The sequence below is a fragment of the Calypte anna genome, chromosome 2 (assembly GCF_003957555.1).
Source record: "Calypte anna isolate BGI_N300 chromosome 2, bCalAnn1_v1.p, whole genome shotgun sequence".
Taxonomy (NCBI): Eukaryota; Metazoa; Chordata; class Aves; order Apodiformes; family Trochilidae; genus Calypte; species Calypte anna.
Window position 1 is genome coordinate 41,441,820 of NC_044245.1, and position 21,242 is coordinate 41,463,061.

The 21,242-nt window shown below is 41.5% G+C and overlaps 1 protein-coding gene across 1 annotated transcript in view; it reads left to right on the forward strand.

Annotated features, from left to right (window-relative positions):
* TGFBR2 (transforming growth factor beta receptor 2) overlaps nt 1-21,242 on the forward strand; it is a 58,029-nt gene that overhangs the window by 29,817 nt on the left and 6,970 nt on the right. The window contains exons 4-5 of the mRNA XM_030446370.1: nt 11,126-11,925; nt 16,412-16,553. Coding sequence (XP_030302230.1) covers nt 11,126-11,925; nt 16,412-16,553 — 942 coding nt within the window. The remainder of the gene's footprint in view (nt 1-11,125; nt 11,926-16,411; nt 16,554-21,242) is intronic.

Sequence of the window (21,242 nt, forward strand, 5' to 3'; positions counted from 1 at the left end):
ACAGGTTGGCAGTTCCTGGTGGTGTCACAGGCAGGGTTTTTCTATCCTGGTCCTCTCAAACCAGGACAAGGATATAATCAAATCCTCATTATATGAGATAATGAAGGGTTGGGATACTGTTTCCACTCCTGGAATCCTGGTGTGGGACTGCACTGAAGTGGACAACTATCTGAGTGCCTTTTAGCTCTTCCTTCCCAGCCTTTCAAGCAAGATGACTAGTTTGGGTTGCAAGACCACACTAGTTTATCCAGGAGCAAGATAGAAACTATTTTTCTTCTTTGGCCCAGACTATTCACATCCTCTGTGACCTCCTTCCCTCTTCCTCATCCCTTCCCCAAGCTTGATTTGAAATCAGAAAACCTGACTGCTGATCCATGGTGGTATGGCCAACCCTTAGCTGGATGGGCTTTAAAAGGGTTGGTGTATATACTGGTGTGTGTGAGCACAGGTGACAGTCCCACCATCCAATTCTAACATCTTGCCTTGATTTTATTGAATAGAATGTGTTCCCAGTGAAAAGATCTTACTGTCTCTAGAGTTTTCATACAAAGCTAACCACGCCCTTGTGCATTTTGACTGATTTGTTATAAATTAGTCACATTATAGCTGTTTCCCCTGGAGCTATGTAGCAGAATAGAATTGCTCTGACAAATATATGTCTTCTGTGTGTATGTTTATGAAAACTACTATAAATTCAACCCCAAGTGCCTTCATTGCTATCAGCTCTGCAGCCTCTCTCACTCTTCCAGATCATCCTAAGAGGAGCTGTAGTATAAATCAAAACTCAGTCTTTTACCCTAATTCCTTTAACTCTTTGGAGTGGAGCTTTTCCTTCCAGGTCATGTGCTGCAATCACTCTAGGTGACTTATGAAAACTGTGCCTTGCACTTGCATGAAGTGAGTGGATAAGTAAAGACAAAAATTAAAGTAATGTAAAACTTCAGTTTGTAACATTTCCAGTTCATTCAAAAACACAAGCATTAACTCCAACTGGGAGGGGAAAAAATGAGGCTTTGTCATTCCTTTTTTATTGTTGAGGATTAGTGTTTCTTTTAAATGAAAACAGCCCCTTTGGGTTGCTTGCCTGGTTAGCCATGGCAGGAAGACAAACGATTTTTACAGTATCAGACATGCGGTTTCCTGTCTGTGTTTAACTTTGAACAGAACATCACAGCCAGCTGGTCCATGGCTCCTCCAGACAACTAGATAATAGCCTGTAATAATTTTGCCTTTGGAATGACTGTCATCCAGATCTATTCCCTACATTGTTCTTGCCTTTTTTTTTCTCTCTCTGCATTTCTTGTATGCCAGAGCAAGAATTTTCGCAGTGTTCTTGCACATTCTATAGTTTTAGAGTGGACAAAAGCTAGTCTAAAATAGACTGATCAAAAAGTGATTGTACTGATTTATTAGTAGAAAGTGAGATGATAATCTCACCTGTTAATCACAGCCTTTCCTTCCAAGCTGTTGACATAAATGATCAGCATTCTAGATCTTTGTCCTGGATTCATGTTTAAGACAGAACAGATTTAGTTTGTTTCTGGTTTCTGAGGTAAGAATGAAAATTGTGGGGAAGGTGACAAGTTCTGATTTCCACCACAGGTTAGTCACTACATTCCAGTGATTCACAGCTGAGCTGTTATTACTTATAGAAGAGCTGGTTTATAGCACTGCTGGCTTGTATCAATCCTAACTGTGAAGGGTCAACCTCCTTATTCCATTTTTGGACACAAACATCTAAAGGTTTGGGATAGTGGGAGGTCTTGTGACTCACTAAAATGTGGCTTTGAATGTGTTTGATATAGTTACATCCAAATCAAATGCCTGTTTATTGTATGGGTTTTGCTTAAATTGCCAACCTGCAAAATAAGCAAGACACAGTCAGACACATGCTTAAACATGCCTTTTGCTCTGCCATGTCAGGGGGCTTCTGATTCAGGTCCCTGGTATTTCAGGCCACAGGCAGCTGGTGGCAAAGATTGGATGCATAAGCACTCAGAACAATTTTCTCTAGTTCTTGGAGAAATAATATACAGGAGGAAGGTAGTCATTGTGAATCTGACTACTTTATTTTTTAATCCCTCTGGTTTTTGTCGAAAAAAATTGTGCGAGACTGGCAAGCAGCTTACAGTCCTGTGGTGGAAAAACGCTTCTCATGTCAAAAGTCAATGCCAATCTGTTTTAATTATTATTTACTCAAATGTCTTAATGCCAGTGTTACCAGAAGGCAAGGCCAGGAAGCAAAACCACTGGAAAAGATTAGCCAGAATAGGGAGGGAGAGATGGGTTGGAAAGGCTCTGGCTGGCTAGAAGTTGGCTAGGTGGCAGACAGAGGCCTGGTCTCACTCTCATGGAAAAGATGAGTGCAGGACTGGATTACCAGGTTTTTTTCCTCCCTGATGCCTAGTTGTGTCTGGTGGATCTTCTGCATCTTTCTTTGCCTGCTTATGTTTTTGATCTGTTGTGATGAATCAGGTCTCTCTGTAACTGTGTGCTTCCCTTGCTGTCTGCACAGCTTTGTTCCTCAGCCTTCCCTTCCCCACACCACCTCCCAGCCTCTGTTCATCAGCCAATGCAAGCATGACAAAATGCCTGACAAAGATCTCCTTTATTTGCAATCCCAAGCTATTTGTTTGAGGTCAAAGCTTGTTTACCCAAAAGGATCAAGTAGGACTGCACTCTTTCCAGCCCCATGCCTAACCCATCCTTCATGTGCAGAGATGACCAGACACTCGTTCTAGATGAGGAAATGGGGATGCCTGCATGTTACTGAGTGCATGACCTACGTGCTATTCAATGCAATTCCTTCCAGTTCTGTGCAGGCTTATTCAGACACATTCATTCAGCAAAGTGGAAAAGGGTGACCCCAGCACTAGAGACAGCAGATAGGAAAATAAATCCTTTAAGTACTGTTGTCATTATATGTGCTTGCACATATGTGTGTCTCTCTCTCTGTAAATATACGTATATATATATATTTATATTTATATACATGAGCATCAAGTTCAAATCCAAGCAAAAATGCAGAGGTCTCAAAATCTGAGAATAGGATTTGCAGACCTGCAGCACAACTCTGTCTGGTTTAGAGTTGTTGAATTCTGATAACTTACATGGTGAGAATTTTTCATCCTGTCTTACCATGCTATGCTGATCTCCATGCAGCTTGCAGGTGAGGTGCCATTAGGATTATTCAGGTAGACTGAATAAACATTCCTCATGTACCATGAAGTGAGGTCATTATTTTGGGAATTCCCACCACACCCAGTCCTAATATGAGAGAAACCCATCTGAATCATCCAAACAGTTGCCTTGAAGTGTAAAAAGCTTGAGTGACAGAGATGACTGACAGGTCAAAAAGAGAGTATGAGAATAATAAAGTGAATTGAGGAAGCATGTTAGAGCAGGGAAGATGTTATGCTCCTAACAATTTTGACATTGATCATGGGTTTACTGCTAATTAAGAGTGTAAGAGACAGAAGTATTTGATTAATCAATTGTATCTGAGTCATTTGTCCAAACAAATGACAGCCTATGGATTTGCAGTGTCTCAAAGTGCTGTGATTGCTCACTGTGTATGGATGTTACCTGGGTGACCTGGCACCTACCTACTCTCCTGCCTGAACCACCAAAAGCATGCCTGTGTGATGCCTTGTCACCTGTGCCCAGATCACAGGGATATGGATAATGCTTGAGAGTTTCCTTAACTTCGTATCTCTCCCTTGTCTCTAACATTTTGCCCCTGTCTTTTCCTTTCTTTCTTTCCTCTTCCTCTCCTTACTAGCATCAAACATTAGTGATCATACTTGACTACATGGGAGGATGGATCTCAGACTTAAGAGCATACTTAAGATCTGTGCACAAACAGCCACCAGGACATAAATACTCATGTGATGAGTTGTCCAGTGCTCAAGGAAGAGCAGAAGGGAGATGATTACAACTGGACTGCTTCCAAGTGGATTTTAACAGAGACTTTCATTAATCTCTTTTTCTTTTACCCAACTAACATGTTCAGAAGGTAACTGTCTTTCAGCTGCCCCTTAAAGAGGTCAGTAGCATTTACATCCCATTGCACATAGCCTCTCACTGCTTGTATATTGGCATTGTTCTCTATGTTTCCTCTTAGGCATTTGCAGCCACTGAGTCCCACCCAATGCCTGCAGCTGTGTGTAACCAAAGGAGAGGCTGTCTTAACACTGAAAGTCTGATTCATTTAGTGGGATAGAAAGGAAATAGAATGGAAAGAGGCAAAAGAAGCCAAAATTCTGTGTTGCTCTGTATTATTTATATTGTTTGCTTCCTAGGAAAATAACCACGCAGAGCTCAGTTACAGATTTGTGTAAAAACAAACTAGGCAGCGCTCTTCCAGTCTGCTTGGCATATTTGTTACAATTTGCATCACTTGAGAGCTTAATAAGTGTGGGAATGTGGCCAACCTTTTATCAGGTTGTCATGGAAGAGCCTTTAATAATTACAGACAGAAACAAACTGTAACTAACACTGGCAACATAATATTTTGGGAAAGGTTGGAGGGGTGAAACTCAGGCTGAGAATAAAAATAGTGGTTAATGTGTGGCATCTGTTGGAACATATTGAAACTGGAGAGATTGATTTGTTCCAGAAAACCACCAGCGAACAGCAGCAGGCACTGAGTTGTGTAAGTGAGGCATGTATCACAGAAACAGTCACATCATGTAAAGTTAGAATATGTTGGCTTTCATATTGCTGAGTAGGGAAGCTCAGCTCCAAAAGTCAGAATGTGTGAGAGATGCCATGTACACAGTGAAGTGACCTGTTAGAATGGAAGAGATAAGAAAGGAATGCATCCAGGGGTGGGAGATTTTAAACAAATGGAAGCTGTGCCAGCAAACCAAGGAATTACATTTTGTAGCCAGCAGTGAGAGAATAAAACAGCAAGGAACTATTTGTTCTGTCTTAGAGCTTGAGAGTTTCTTAAACCTCCTGGGTGCTGAATAGCATACTTGGCAATCAGTTGAAAAATGAAATTTTGCTCACAATAGATAAACTATCCATTACATCATTGCTGCCCAACCTTTTCACTGAAGTAAGCCATTTAGGGGCAATCACATTGCCTGCCTCCCACCCCCATGACTATGATGAAGCCATTCCCATCAGGTTACAGATGCACAGGCATGATTCTTCTGACATGTAACAGATGTAACTGGGTCACATAACTGGGGATTTTTCCTCTGGCAGAACAGAGATGTCCTCAGTCCTGATCACTCAGTCAAGGATAGTCATGTGCCAAGGGTAAAGCTGCTGGCACCCAGGGGAGAGCAGCAGTGAGTGTACTCCAAAAACAGCCCTCCAAAATTGCTCCTACCTTTGCCTTACTAACTACCTCTCAGGAAAAGAAGTAAGAGGTGGCATTAAGTGCTCTGAGGGCTTGGTCTTGTTTATCATCCATATCTTGACTGCAGAGCAACATTCAGACTGGTGAAAAAACAAAATGTCAAGTGAATGAGTCCTCAGACCTTTGAGCAAACATCCTTAGGGCACAAATTCAGAGATATTTAGGTGGCAGGATCTAAAGATGGCTTTGGCTTGTCACTTCTATCTTGAAACCCTTATTGCAGGAGGTGCAGACCTGCCAGCTACTGGGGCTGGTGTCTCACCAGGAGGCTGCTTCAGCAGATCCTATGTTTTGGGTAACTTAGCAATATCCTATGTAGACTAAAAGATGAAGACATACAGCTCAAGCACAGGTTACTGGCCTTGACAGGCTTGGTTTACCTAATCCAAAAAAAAACCTGTTGTCAGATTCAGGAACTGGCTGCAGTAATTTTACTTTCAGGAAAATCTACATGAAATGCTAAGGTTTGTTTTCCACTGGATAGCAAGATAGAGTCCACTCTGGATATTAAAGTCTAGTAATATCTGTCTTCTGCCATCAGATGGTTTGAAATACAGAAGAAGAAATGTCTTCTGCCCCACAAAGCTGTTAAAAAAAATCTTCATTCTAGCAAGGATGGAAAAACAAAATGTTTCCAAAAAACTGTCAAAATAAAAAAATGCAGGTTAGTTTGAGGTGCAGCATTAGAGTTTGATTACTTCCAAGTATTTGTGTCAGGATCACTCACTTTCCTAATGAAAAGAAATCCCCTTCCCATGAAAAAGATACACACTTCTATCCACAAAGCCCCAAAACCAATGCCTGTAAAATTAGCAGAAGTTTTGAAACACAAAAGTTGGATCAACTTTTAGACTACTTTTGTCCTCAATATAAGATTTTCAGGAAGAAGTATAGGGTTGCCAGAAGCTGAGTTTCTGTTTTGAGAATCAACCTTTCCAGTCCAAAAATCTATCTTCAAAGATTTCCAAACTGTTTAAATTCTTAATAAATAAATATTTTTTTAAAATTAACCCAAAATCTGGAAGGTACATGAGATACTGAACTACAGAATTTCATTGTCACTTGAGGATTCTCCATTATAGATAAGTTCAATTTCCCGAAGCAGCTCATGTCACTGAAAATAAAGCATTTTATGGAATTATTTTCCATAGAGAAAGTAGCACTAAAGAGATGGGCAAACTCTTGCATATTTCATTGCCTAGCATCTTGCCCAGAAATCAGCATGCCCATATGTGAGATCAAAATGTGAGTTGAAAACTCACATTTTGCCTGATTTAGAATAATCAGAGATGAAACTCTTCTCTCTGAATCAAACTGAGCAAGACTTGAACATGAAGCTCCTCTACCCCAGACCAGTCCCTTTACTGGTAGGGATTCAGCATTCACGTCTCTTGCCAAATCGCAATGTCTGAACAGAATTCTGTTTATGCAAAAACATTCAAAAAGTGTTAGTTTTCATTCCAATGTGGAATTGAAACCAAACTTTGAAACCTCAGAATTGCTGCAAAACGGAGTTGTCCCCCAGTCAGCTCAAAGGGCTGCTTTGTGTCTCAGGAGCTTGCAAAATAACTACCTCATAGTCTCAGGTCTGGGCCCAAATCTTGTGACTCTGTGTTCTGGGGGGTGGGATGGGTGGTTTAAGACACTGGAGAAGTTTGCAATACATCAGTGTCGATATGTTTAACCTAGACTCTGCCAGTATCTATATATTCTTGCTCTGTGGTGTGATTTTAGCAGTCAAACAGGCAGGAACTTAGAACCTGCAAAAGCAGCAAACAGCACTAGAATATTTCTGTCAGCCCTGCTGTGCATTTCTGCTTCTCTGTGCACTGAAGTGCGGGTCCTAATTTTATTGCCGTTGTTTTATTTCTTGTTTCCAAAGTTCAGTGACACCAGAGTTCAATCAAAGGCACTCAGCCCAACCTAAAGAATTTGCAGACAGATTCATGTTGTGTTTTGAAGCTTCCTGGCTGAGCGGGAGCTGTACAGTGTTTCCATTTTCCTTGGCACCTGAGACCTATTCCCTAAAGGCTTAGGTAGTGTAAAGAATTGTGCAGATGGTTTGTGCTTAAGTCTAAACCACATACAGGAAGCTTTCTTTTAGCTCAACTTCTCTATTGTTATGCTATATTAATAGGCTCTTTTGAAGCGTAAGAAAGGACTGATTCTCCTAAATAATAGTTCTGGGTGGGGAAAGTTATTTAGGAGCATGTTTGCAAAACCTGAAAGGCTGTTTCACTTAACCATTCCCTTGCCTGCCTGTGCAGCCAGACTTTCCTCATTCCAGTGCTTAGAAGTAGATAACTGCACTTCCATTTCTACAATTCTAGGGTTTGATGCATGGGTATTTATTTATAAGCAAATGAACTTATTTATTCTTAGATTCCTGTAGTCAAGCCAGAAAATGTTGGCGAGCCACTATGCAAACAAACAGATATGCTCTGAGTTTTGATCCTACCCTCACTTTGTACACAGATTCAACAGAGAAGTACCTAGACCTTAGTATGTTCTGGAAGTGCTGATTCTGTTCTGATCATATCAGCACTCAAAATCAAAGGCAGTTCCAGAAGTGCCTTGCTTGACCAGTCCTCAGTGCCACCAGCTCTTTGCTGCTGCTGTCCTCTTCAGTTCTGCTTCCAGGCAGCTCAGCCCCCTCTAAGCTCAGGGTTCAGCCTTGTCAGTCCTGACACTCATTTTTTCCTGTTGGATGCTCATACTTGAACTTTCCAAGCCTTGTGTGGGACTTGTCTAGTGTCTTAAAAACTGAAAATGAGCACACCCCACATCCCTCTTGCTTTAGGGGGTAGTGTTGAGCTTTGTGCTTTTCACCCCCTACCTTCGTACTTCCTCCAAGGGATGGTGCCAAAGGGGATGTGTCACTTTGCAGCAGGGGTGCAGGACAATACAGTGCTCAGGGGAAGTGGACAAACTGTTCAGCTTCTGCCTTAATTAAAAAAAAAATTCATTCTTTTTCAAGTGACATTTGCAGCATCAGCAGTTCCTCTCTTCCCCCCAGAAATCCCCCTACACTGCAAGCAAAGCTTTCTCTTATGCAAAAAGAGGAAGAGCTACAGGAGCTGTGAAGTCTGCTGAAATAAAACAGCCTGCTCTAGGGCATTATAAGAATAATTGGAGATCCTCACACAGGTAGACAAAACAGTCAAAGAGTGGCTTTAGTTGAGTTTCTTCTCTTTTAGAGCTGAACATGCACCCAATGAGCTCCAACTCCTTGAGTACATGGGGAGAAATTCAGAAGAAAACTAATGTATATTGTTTTTTAATCTCTCCTTTAGAAAGGCATTTGTATTTCAAATATCAGGGCTATATATTGCAGCTCTGTGGCAAAGACAAAGGGCTTAAAGAGTCCTAAAGAGGTATGTTCACCTTTATTAGAAAGCATACTGTATGGTATTGATGACATATTACTTAGTTCCAAGAACAGGGCCCAAACTTCAAACCTGCATTTCTGTGGTAAAAAAAACAAAACAAAACAACCCCAACAACAAACAAACAAAAAAACAGAACCCCAAATATTCATTAAAATTATTTTAGCTCATTGTTACTATCATAGATATATTCATGCAGTTTTGACCTTCTTGCAGCCAAAATTCAGAAACAACCATCCCACAATGTAGTAATTTCTCCTCCCCTGAGGTGCTTCCTAAGTTCTTTACAAAGCAGATTTTCTGAGAGCAAAGAATGCACATGAGAATAAGCAATGCAAATCTTCTGTTTACTGACAGTGACATTGGACTTTCTAAATGTATTCTTCCAGTGAGAGTGATTTTTAAAATAGTTTGTTTTCTTTTCCCTTTTTCAACATACTGAGAGGCAGAAGGGATGCCTGTAATCTGTGATGAACTTCCAAGTAGTTTTCTACATTTCTAAGTTTACTAGAATTTCTTTGCTTGGGGAAATCCCTTGAGAATAAGGATTTGTGGTTTTCAGAAGTATGGAGGAAGGGATTGGCTTAAAATGTTCTTTTGCATGAAGGAAATGAAAGAAATGCATACTTTGTAGGTGCTGCTAGTGAATGTCACTGACCTGTACTAGCTGGGAATATCAGTGCTGGAAAGGCACTTCCTCTTCCTCGAAACCCTATAAGAGAGGTTAGGACTAAATTACTTGCTTTCCATTTGGCTGGCAAACCTTTCAAACAGAGGAAGCACATCCTGGTTCAGGGTTCAGACCCTCTTGCACATAAAACATATACTCTTCAGATATCCCATCACCTTCCTTTGAACAGCTGATGGCTCCTGCTGCTTGCCAGCTGTGTTTCCAATAGGAAAGTGACTACAAGTTAAATTGGAGGGTCAGAGGTAATGCTTGGTCTGATTGAAAACTCTTCCTCCATCCCTTTCAGCATTGCTCACCTTCTCTCTGAGAGGCACAGTGTAAGGGAAACAGAGGCATGTGGCTAATGTAATTAGTGACCACTTCCCTTCGGAGCTTATTAAACTTTTCCTTTTCACATTGCCTTATTTGGCCTGGTACACAGAACCTGAGTCAGTGACATTTCTGTAAGCATCATCCATAGCATTGTGCTGCCAACACCAGCCACTTCCTTTACTTGGGTTGCAGTTTCAGTGGTTTTAGTCAATTCAGGTTAGACTCCCTGGGATGCTTCCCATCAGTCCCCTCCCTCATGGAAAGATAATAAAGTACATTTACACAAAGGAAGAAATGGGCTGGGAGAGTACATTTCCATGTGTCAAATCAAATCAGGCTCAGATAAAATCTGACTCTCCTTCTTTAATCTATTTTCAGAATAAAACTGTTTCTTTTTAATCTGTTTGTCTTTCCTAAGAAGTACTGAACTAGGTCACTTCAAAAGGTGACATGGCAGCTTTTGTCTCTAGAATAATGACCTGTGCCATTCCCAGAACATCTCCCTGTTCTAGAATACATCCCTGCTGTTCTTCTAGTCACTGTATGTTCCACCTAAGAATGTGTCAGTGTGTGGACTGCACCAGCTATGGAGTTTGGACTGAACCATCTATGGCTTTACAACAAGACAGCCAGTGTATAGCCAGCAAGTGACACACAGAGAAAGTTTTCAGATACATAAATCCATCCAAAACATACATGGGAGGGGTAACAATTCTGATGTATCATACTTGCCTGATGGTGCCTGTGAGATTCAAATGCCTGCACTTATTCAAGCAGCACTCTTTCACAAAGTATGAGTTTTGGTTTTCAGATGAATATGCAGGCATACAAATAGTCCCTGAATATTAACACGCAGTACTTGTGTGCTGACAGGGTTCCCGAAGGTGCCTTTATATGGATCCCTCTGAAATATACTGGGCAAGTGGGAATTCACACGCTACATTGCCTATTTATTTGTCTTAGAAAAATTAATGTCTTCTAGTAATTACTGGTTAAAAGGGCAGATCAGGCAAGAATACAATGACAGAGTTAAGTGCAGGAGACTTTGTCTATTGTATTCAGGAAGGTGAAGGTTTAATCCATAATATATTAGGAGCCTAAGAGAACAAAACTATGAAATTACATTAGGTTCTTGCTCACTCAGTTTTGGCTTTTTACAAAGCAAGTAGGTAGAGAGGTCCTGGCAAGTGAAGGCCTATCTACAAAACAACATCCTGAAATAAGAAAGCTGTGACAGTTTTTATTTGCTGTTGTTGAAGGAGTTCATATATTGCACTTTGGATAAAAATTGTAATTATTGACAGCCTCCTGTATACATAAAGCTATATCATTTAATGTATGCCTGCCTTCCTTTCTTCTTCACAGACGACCCTCATAAGCCAGAGGAGAAAGATGAAATTTCCAAAGTCACGATAATAAGTCTTGTCCCATTACTGGTGATTTCTGTTGCTGTGATTGTTATCTTTTATGCCTACCGCACTCACAAGAAGAGGAAGCTCAACAAAACATGGGAGAAGAATGTTAAGCCCAGGAAACATAAGGACTGCAGTGATGTTTGTGCCATTATGTTAGATGATGACCGCTCAGACATCAGCTCTACCTGTGCCAACAACATCAACCACAACACAGAACTGCTGCCTATTGAGCTGGACATTGTTGTTGGCAAAGGAAGGTTTGCTGAAGTGTATAAAGCCAAACTGAAGCAAAACACATCAGAGCAGTATGAAACTGTGGCAGTCAAGATTTTCCCCTATGAAGAATACGCCTCCTGGAAAACTGAGAAAGACATTTTTTCAGATGTAAACCTCAAGCACGAGAACATCCTCCAATTCTTGACAGCAGAGGAGCGTAAGACAGATCTTGGAAAACAGTATTGGTTGATTACTGCCTTCCACGCCAGAGGAAACTTGCAGGAATATCTCACAAGACACATTATCAGCTGGGAGGACCTCTGGAAACTGGGTGGGTCCTTGGCCCGTGGGATTGCCCATCTGCATAGTGATCACACCCCCTGTGGTCGCCCCAAAACACCTATTGTTCACAGAGACCTAAAGAGTTCCAACATCCTGGTGAAAAATGATTTAACCTGCTGCCTCTGTGACTTTGGGTTATCCCTGAGGCTGGACCCTTCTCTCTCTGTGGATGACTTGGCTAACAGTGGGCAGGTAAGTTAAAATTTGAGGATGGGGTGGATATTTTACCAATTGATGGACTGAAAAGAGGGGGGAAAAAAGGCTTATGCTGCCATATTTACTTAAAATCATTAAAAATTAATGTCAAAGTAGTGAAAGGCAGTGAGAGAAGTGTAGTGTAGGTTTTGTTATGATTAGTGGGCTGCATATGTATATATGATGCAAACATCCTCTCTATATACTATATATATGCACTAGGCATGTATGAGTTTGTCAGCAGCTGGTTTTGATGCTGCTGCAGTGCACACACACAGATATGATAAGGATGTCCCTCACATTGTGAGGTTGTGCCACAGAACTGTAATGTCCCCAGGCATTCAAACTGAGTGAGTAGACCCACCCCTGGTGTACTCCAGCGTTTGCAAAGTCGGTCTTCTGTCCTCAAGAGGTATAAGCTGATAACTAGAGTGATTGATAATCATTTTAAAAGGCCAAAAATAAACTTGTTTAAGGCTATGGTACATCCTTCACTTGTAAGCAGATTCAAGACTGTCAAACACAAATAATTGTCACGTTGTGCTTTTTCAACTAAGTCGCATGGATAATACTCATCTACTTCACAGGGATGCCAGGAGGATGTTTTTAAATGTATTGAAGATGGCATTTTTCAAGTACATCTCTAACTATTGACTCTTTCCATGAAAATTCCTCTAGTTTAAACTCAGACCACCTGTTAATTAATTTCTATTTTTTTTAACCATACATGGATATATATGTGTATTTTTATATTTTTATACATAGGTCCCATCAAAGCCTGTCTATTTACACTGACTTTTACTTCACAAGGAACTAGTATTTTGATTTAGAATGCTTTCAGGGACAGCTCTTCAGTCAGTGGTGCTCTGCTGAGTTCACAGTTTTGCTGTAGTTTATCTAATGAAGATCAGAGTCTCTTCAGTGAGAGGCAACTGTCCTGATCATATTTTGAGAAGGTTTATTAACCAGAGCTGGGAGTGAATGAACCAGTGGAACCATATTTAAAATTATATAAAGACCACTCCCAGTTACATGTGCTTTCTCTCTAGCATGCCAAACCTTTTTGGAGTTCAGTGAAGTTGTACCATGAAGAGTGAGTCCCATTTGGAATAAATTGAAAACTGAGTATTTGGCAGTGTAAGGCAGGGGCTCTGAAATGCAGCCCCATAGATGCTTTGATTGCTTAAAACCAACCCTTATTTCAATCTGATTTCTCTGGCACTGTTCACAGTCACGTGGAAGGAGGAGGATGGTGTTGATGCTGCCACTTCCACAGTTCACGCTGACACTGATGATAAAGCACAGTGCTGCTCAGAGCAGGTTACTGCTCTGGAGTCAGTGTTCTCAGGCATGGGTGGTGAAGCCCACTATTTTATTTTGTTTAAGTCCAGTGAATCTATTTGGGGGTGACCCAACTAGTGTCATTCTTCTCTGTAACAAGGAGTAAGATGGTGTGAAGTGACACCGTTTCAACTTCCACCTTGTTTCTTCTTGACACACAAGTACCACCCACTTGAATTTCCCAACATGCCAGCTTTAGTGTTGTAGCTTTTTCTAAAGGGGTCTTGCATCAGGATTTGCCTTATGCATAATTTCTAAACTTAACCCTTGACTCAAAACCTTCCTACTGGAGGTCCAATTTTTTAAAGTATATAATGGAGCTGACCCAAATTTTAATTCAAGAAAATCTCTAGCTTCATACAAAAGTGCACAAAAGAGTACAAGCATTCTACCACTTTTCTAGTCAGCCTTATACAGTAATATTCAAGGGAAGTTGTTGGGGTTAAAAAGTCATCTTCTTTTTGAACTACCCAACTACCTTCTATATCATGCAAATACAACCATTATTTACAATACCAGAGCCCTTTGTGAGGAAATGGTCTTTTTTTCCCTATTAAACTTTTGCAGTCTCTTCAGCTTGGCCATCCATGATGGTTAAGATTTGCAGGCATTACTTAATAAAGTAATAAATTTCTTAGAAATTATTTAATACATTACCATATAAATCTGGACCTTTGTCTCATTGTGTTCATAGGACTGGTAGGTGCCTGCAAGACCAGCAGTTCCTCACCTCAGCAGCATGAAATGGTATCAGATGGTCTCCCTAATCAGATAAAGAAGGATATTTACTGTCCCTGGCTGACACCTTAGGGCACAAAACATCCTCCAACAGCTTGAAAAAAATACAAGGTCTCCATTAAAAATACTCAAGTGTTATAATAATTAAAATATATAGTAGGAACAGAGGTGGTCCTTCACTAGAAGTTCCAGAGAAGCAATAACAGCAGGCTGGTACTTACAAAAAAAAAAAAAAAGCATATCCAGACTCCAGAAAGGCAACCAACACTGAATTTCTTGAGTTTAGGTACTTCTTTAAATGCCTTTGAGACTCAGCAGTGATGTTTCTCAAGATACAGGAAAAGTATCTTTGACCCAAGGACCTAATAATCTAAATAAAGATAAAAGCATAAGCAGAGTGAAACACATGATAAATCCTAAGAAGAGTGTAAATGGGATTAGTTTGATAGCATTCTCCAAGTAATTTTAATCTTTGTTTGAATTTCACTCTCTACATTTTAGTTAGAGGGCTTCATCCTCCATTGCCCAGTGAAGCTGCAGAAATAATTTTCACTGCTGCAAAGAGGGTGTGAAATACCAAACCAGAACAGCACTTTTTGCCAGTGTTAAGAATCTGTATTCAGGCCCTATTCACTCTTTTTAAAATCAGCAGTTTCTGGGGGGCATGGGAGTGTGGGTCATAGCTTGCAGGTAATCCTTCTTAAGCTTTGAATGGGATCCACTTGAGGAAGAAGTTGTGTGTTAAGGAACAAATGGGGGGTAGGAACAGCCTCTGCTGCAGAGTTTCCATATGTTCATGTTCTGTAGGGGAAGAAGGTGCTGGTCACCTCTGTGCTGCTGAGACATCATTGTCCCAAATATCCATTCAGTGTATGTTCACATGTCTGGCCTCAAATCCCTCACGGAGTCCACAGTATAGGGAATTAAACTTTGAGACTGATTACACAGGTTTTTTTCTGTTCTCTGTTTATGAAGGTTTGATCCTACAACTATTTGGATGTCTTTGACACAGAATTTCTCTACTGTTGCAAGGTCCTATGACAAAGCTGTGTCCCTGATCTTTCCTGCTGTCTTCTTATGGTGCACTGCTGGTGCCCTGCCCTTACAGAACATCTCCCCATTTACTCTGAGCCTGGGGTGATAAGATGTGTTTACAGAAGCTTGTAAAATGGATGTCACAGAGCTTTCTCAGTACTTTTACTGTGTGGCTGCCTGCAATTGCAGAGCTAGAAACTGAAATGATCTTTTGCAGTCCTGTTTGCCACTGGGCTCTGGAGTGGCTGCTGTAGTGCAAATACAGTGTATTTAAATCACAGGTCCTACTGCATCACTGATTTTTGCTCATTCATCTCTGTGATTAGCCAGTCTCCAATCTGAACCTGTCTTTGGCTGATGAAAAACTTACTACACTTTCAGTTTTTCAGGGGGGAGGGGAGGGATAAATTTATTATACCTGCACAGAGAAAAGTTCGTCATCCAAGAGCAACTGTTGAGGGTTCCAAAAATCATAGAAACAGCATGGCTAGGGTTGGAAGGGACTTTAAAGCTCATCCAGTTCCAACCCCCCTGCATAGGCAGGGACACCTTCTGCTAGAGCAGGTTCTCAAGGCCCCATCCAACCAGGCCTTGAACACTCCCAGGGAATTCTTCCTTAAGTTCTTTTTTTTTGTGGTAAAGACACAAAATATTTAAATTTCGCTTTCTGTAACACAAGGTCATAATCTAGATCTCAAGAAGCTGCAAAAATAATTGCTGAAAATTGCTCAGTATGAATGAAGTTTATGAGAACAGCTTTTCAAACAAAAGGGTTGATTTTTTTTTTTTTTTTTTCTTTTTTTTTTTCTTTTTTTTTCTTTTTTTTTTTTGTGTGTGTTGTGTTTTGATTCAAATGTGTGCTTCTGCATTCAGTATTTGTGCAATTGTTTTCTTCTGCCAGGCCTGCGTTTACCACTTTTCTTTTAAGTGTACTATGAAAAGAAACAGCTAACACTGTAATATGCAGAGCAAAAGAATACGTGTTTCTTGCTCGTGTGAAAGACACTTGGCCAGTGGCAACTGCTGGAGGCCTTAAGGGCAGAGTTTCTCTGTGTTTATCTGTAAAAGTGTGAAGAAGATTGTCAATGTCAAAATTACTTCCTTAAAGAACTAGAAAGAGATTATTTGTTTTGGGGTTTTGTTGTTTTGGGGTTTTTTTGCTACCAAAGGAGGTTCGAATAAGTTGGTAGTCAGAACAATGCCAGGTTCCCCTGGCAGGAGAAAATATGACCAGTGCCAAGCATGGTCTGAATTTTTTGGATACATGTCAAATGGCACCATTTCTGTGAAAGCTGAAGTTAAATCGCAGCAGAATCCAAAACGTGAATTACAAATTCAGCTCCTCCATTCTCCCTGATCTCTCTTGTAGGTTGGCACAGCAAGATACATGGCCCCAGAGGTTCTGGAGTCCAGGATGAACCTGGAGAATGTGGAGTCCTTCAAACAAACAGATGTGTACTCCATGGCTTTGGTCCTCTGGGAGATGACGTCTCGCTGTAATGGCATCGGCGGTAAGCATCATCAGTTTTCTTCTCTCTGCAAATCTGCTTAGAAAGACACAGTCTCATGGCTGTCTGGGGACAGGGTGATCCTTTTTGACTCTCACCAGTTTTTCCATTTGTATCTGGATACTGTAAATTAGCAGTCCTTTGGAAGTATTGGATGCACACGTGCATGAACAGAGTTGAAGGGCAAGCACCTGACCGCAGGAGAAAATTGGTCCTTGATTGCTGTAAGGATAAATCTATTCCTAGGCAGCCCAATTTTAAAGATTTTTTAATATCTGTTTTTTCATGTAACATCTTGAGTAGCCATGGAATGACTCATTCTGGTTGATGTCACCAAAATTATTTGAAAGAAGACAATTTGAAATAGTAAGACCAAGAAGTGATAACTACTTACTTTTTACTTTCATGGGATGTTAATTCTGAAGCCTAATGAGGGCCAATCAAGTGTCACATTTACTAATTGATTATTACAGTAAGAGTCATCACAGTGAAACAGGAATCTTTCTGCTTTCCTCAAACCCTCAGCCACTGCTCAGCATGTTTTGTGATGTTGCAAGAGATCATCCATATGAGAAATCAAGAGCTGTTTGTTGTATAAAGTGCAATAACAAAATGAAATTATTGAAAGTGACTAACAGAACAGCTCTAGGAAGAGCTGCTATGCTTGTTCATATTCAAAGTTTGTTCACTGAAAAAAAAATCTCCATTTCTTCTTTGCCTAAAGCTGCCCCAGAAATCCCAGTGTGCAGCACTGGTATGTGTTAGAAATCAGAAAAGTTTCTATTGAGATATCTGCATTACATATTGCGGTGTTTGAAGATTTTCACCTTACTTCAAGGACTAAAATTAGGCTAAGTTACTTATAAAATTCTTCAGTCTGCTGAAATCATCTAACATTCATTCTAACAAAAGCTGCTGCACAATCTAGGGCTCTCACAGGCAGTCTCAGGCTGTAAAAGGTAACACTAATGTGGATATTATAGTATATATGCAACTATGATTTGATTTTTTTTTTCCTTCTTCCAAAACCACAGAGGCTCCCTATTCATTGGGCTTGGCATGGTTCCTCCTTGAAGGGCTGCCACAGAGACAGAACAATCTTGCAGGCTAGAGCATGAACATAGTGTACAGGAGGGAAACCAATGTCCCATGGGAATATGTGCATAGCTGCTCCTTGTTTCTCTCCTAACATCTGTGGTATACCACAAGGATGTCCATGGAGGACCCTGAAGCCTCTGTGCCCAGTGGCTATGTGGCTGCATCATGGTGTTGGTGTGGAGGAGGGAGAAATGTCTCCACCTCAGACTCCTCCTGTGTCTGACCAACATTTGGTTCTTGCTGGGTGGGCTGGATTGTGGGCAACAGATTTCAGATTTGCCCTTGTTTGTACCCTGCCGGGAAAGCTACAAAGCAAGTATGTGAGCAGAAAGCCAGGGCTAGCATAAAAGCATAAAATAAATAATTTTCTAGTCAAAAAGTTCAGGGAAAAAACATTTGATGCTTCAGGTACTGAACTTCAGTCTGGCATATTCCAAGGCAAACCTATCCACATTTAACTCATGGTCATGCCTGTTTCTAAGTGTCTTGGCACAACATCAGCCTTTCATTAGCACTTTGTAAATGTGGCTGAGGAGATTTATACTGGAGAAAAAGAATCTTTGCCCTGTCTCTCGAGCTCTCTCTGCTTCTTGCGTTTAGAAACTCACCTTATTAATATAAATATGAGCTGTTCACTGTGGAGTCTTTTATCTTTGCTGATGCCCAAGTCCCTTCCTGTTCCTATTTGCTGAGTACGGCAAAATGGAGACTGTGGAAAAAGCAAACCTTACTGCTGCTGTTCTCAGAAAGCAACTGCCTAAAAGAGGATATAAAAAGAGTTTCATAAGGAAGGAAAATCACCAACATGTTTAGCTAAAAAAGACTGACCCAATATAACCTTGAGAAGAACAGCTGAAGTAATTTCAGGAAAAGGAAAGATTTTTCTGGCCCAGCATCCCCTTTGCTTTCAAGGTGGAGCTTAACCCCCAGCCACATCTGATTTTCCCTATTAGTTTCATCCCTTAGTCATCCTCATCTTCAGAAACACATTCCTTGAATATAGTTTTCCTATTTCAGTCACCTTTCCAGAGATGAAGTCCCCAGCCCCCACCACAAGAGTACTCGAGTAGTGGGTAGGACTTGGGTTTCGTGTCTCCATCCAGAGCAGCTAAATGCAACTCCCAGGGTGTAGGTGCCTTAACTTCTTGCTGGTGCTGAGCTGCAGCAGCATTGCATGCTTTCTCATTGCCTCCTTAGATTTTCCCCCAGTTTGTGCAGTCTGGCTGTCTTTTCAGCCAGCTGGTGAAATACCCTTACAGTGATTCATGACTACAGCTCCCCCTCTGCTTTCGCTCTCCATCTGTCACTCGTGAGACTCCCTCCTCTCCTCACAGCATTTCCTGAGGAGCTGCCTCCACTCCTGCAAACCCCTCTTTTCTTCCTAAGCTGAGAGTTGAAATGACCTCAAGTTTAAACTGGAGTAGGCTGACCTGATTGCAGCCAGCTTTTCCAAAGGAGCCTAAAAGATGTAGGCAACCAAATTTGCACGGTAAGCTTGACTCTGGTGTCAGCTCCCTGCCTCTAGAGAAAACCCAAGGCAATTCAGGGGACAGAAGGGGCAGCCTAAGCCAGGCAGAGGCATCAGCAGCTTTCATGCTGAAGGGAAGCATGCGGGGGGTGCTAATTGCCATTCAGCCAGGTAAAGGTGCAGTGACTTCTTTTACAAAGGGAGCTCTCAGGATCCATTTGTCAGCATGCAGGTGTTCTGTGAGTGTGGGAGCTGGTGGGGGCAGGGCTTTTCACTACAGCAGCTTTGTCAAATGTAATCTCCGTGCTATGCCAGGCCTTTTCAGTCAGCAGACGTTTAAACAAAAATACCCAGCAGCATAATCCATACTGTGAAGCTGCCGTGGTAAATAAGCAGGTGGGGACTGGCTTTTGAGAAAGGCCGTGCTGTTCGCTGTTACTTTGTTGTGCTAAATATGGAGAAGCAGAAATGGGGCACCAGGGAAAGGGAGACAGAGGCAAAGATCGAGTTTGACTGATTTTTCACCGGAGTATAATTTAAGAGGCATATTTAGAAACTCAGCAATACTTCTTTGGGGAGAACTTCAATTGCTCCACACTGCTGTTAACTTGGTATTTCATTCAGAGCAACAGCTGTGCACCAGATGCTGCATGTTGCAAGAAATACAATTTTCATCTCAACCACTTGCTTTCAGAGTGACACAGCTTTGGTGGCTGAGGCAAGTGTAATTTCTCTGACAGCCTCCTAGAAAGAAATGAAAAATTCTGTCTTTTTCATCGGAGCTTCGAGGGGTGGGGGACTTTTGAGGAAGAAGAGGAAAGGGAATTTCTGGATGCATGGAACTGCTAAAGAGGGAGAAGAGAACATCTCCCCACCCCAAAAAAATGGCAACATTTTTTGTGCAGTATTGTATTGCCTGGAGTGGTGGCTGGTTTTGGTGTAGCAGCAGAGCTTTGTTTGAAATAGCAAATTTGCTTTTCCAGAGCTGCATTTAATGTGAATAAAATCACTAATGTTATGCTTACTTGGAAGGAGTTTCTGGCAGCAGGGAGCATTTTGATAGACTTTACAGTGAGGCTGTGCCTGTGCTTTGGGACCTGAGGTGGCTGCAGCTGAGGCCTGTTTTAAACCTCCCCCTCTGTGTAGCAGAACCCAGTTAGGGCACTTCTGCATTTTTGGTGCCATATTACCCCGAGCTGGTACATCCCCACGATGCAGCATCACTCCGTGACAGTAATTTGTGTTCTAGAAATTTTCTGTGTGTCATCACATATGTGTGTGATGTCAACAAGTGCTGTCTTTCAGCAAACCCAGGTAGCAGGAGATAAGGTGGCTGCATGCTGAGTGCTGATGTGCTCTGCATTCCTCCATTTTACCACCTCAGGATCCAGCAGGCAGCAACTGAGCAGTGTGTAACCATACACTGATCGCAGAGCTCGTGCACTCCCAAAACCTTTGGAAGAGTGACTGTGTCTTTGATCATCAAATATGAAGTCACTTAAAACATGTCTGTGCAAGGGAACCTGCACAAAGTGAGTTCACCCATTCCAGTACATCAACACCCTTCCCAGCTAGCATTTCTATTTGAAGGAGCAGACAGGGGAAACCTAGGGTGAACGTGAAGTAGGCATTTGAAAAATTGGTGATGAAATGGCTTTTGAGCCTCTGCATAGTCCCTTTGTGCAATAGCTAAGTAGATCCACCACCCAAATTCCTCTAACATGAAGACAGACACCGTCTACACACACATGCAGGTGGGTGGGTGGGTGAGTGTACATGGCCTTTCACAGTAGCTCCACCACTGATTGATTTATCCCTTCCTTGGCTTTCCCCTTGTAAACTCTAAAGAGAGAGGTATTTCAAAAGATCTACAAGGACCCAGACACAAGCCCACTGCCATGGACTGTGCTCCATGGTTGATTTTTACTGGCCTTCTTCCACCTCACTCCTGATCTGATTCTATCAATGAGCCCTCATCTTTCAGCAAGAGAAGTTGTCCCACAGAAATCACCAAGATGAGTCACATGAGGGAGTGTCAACAGGGCTTGCTGGTATGTTGTTCTGATCCAAAGGAAGGGAATCTCACTACAAAGAGCATAGAGCAGAAAAAGACCACAATAGAGGCA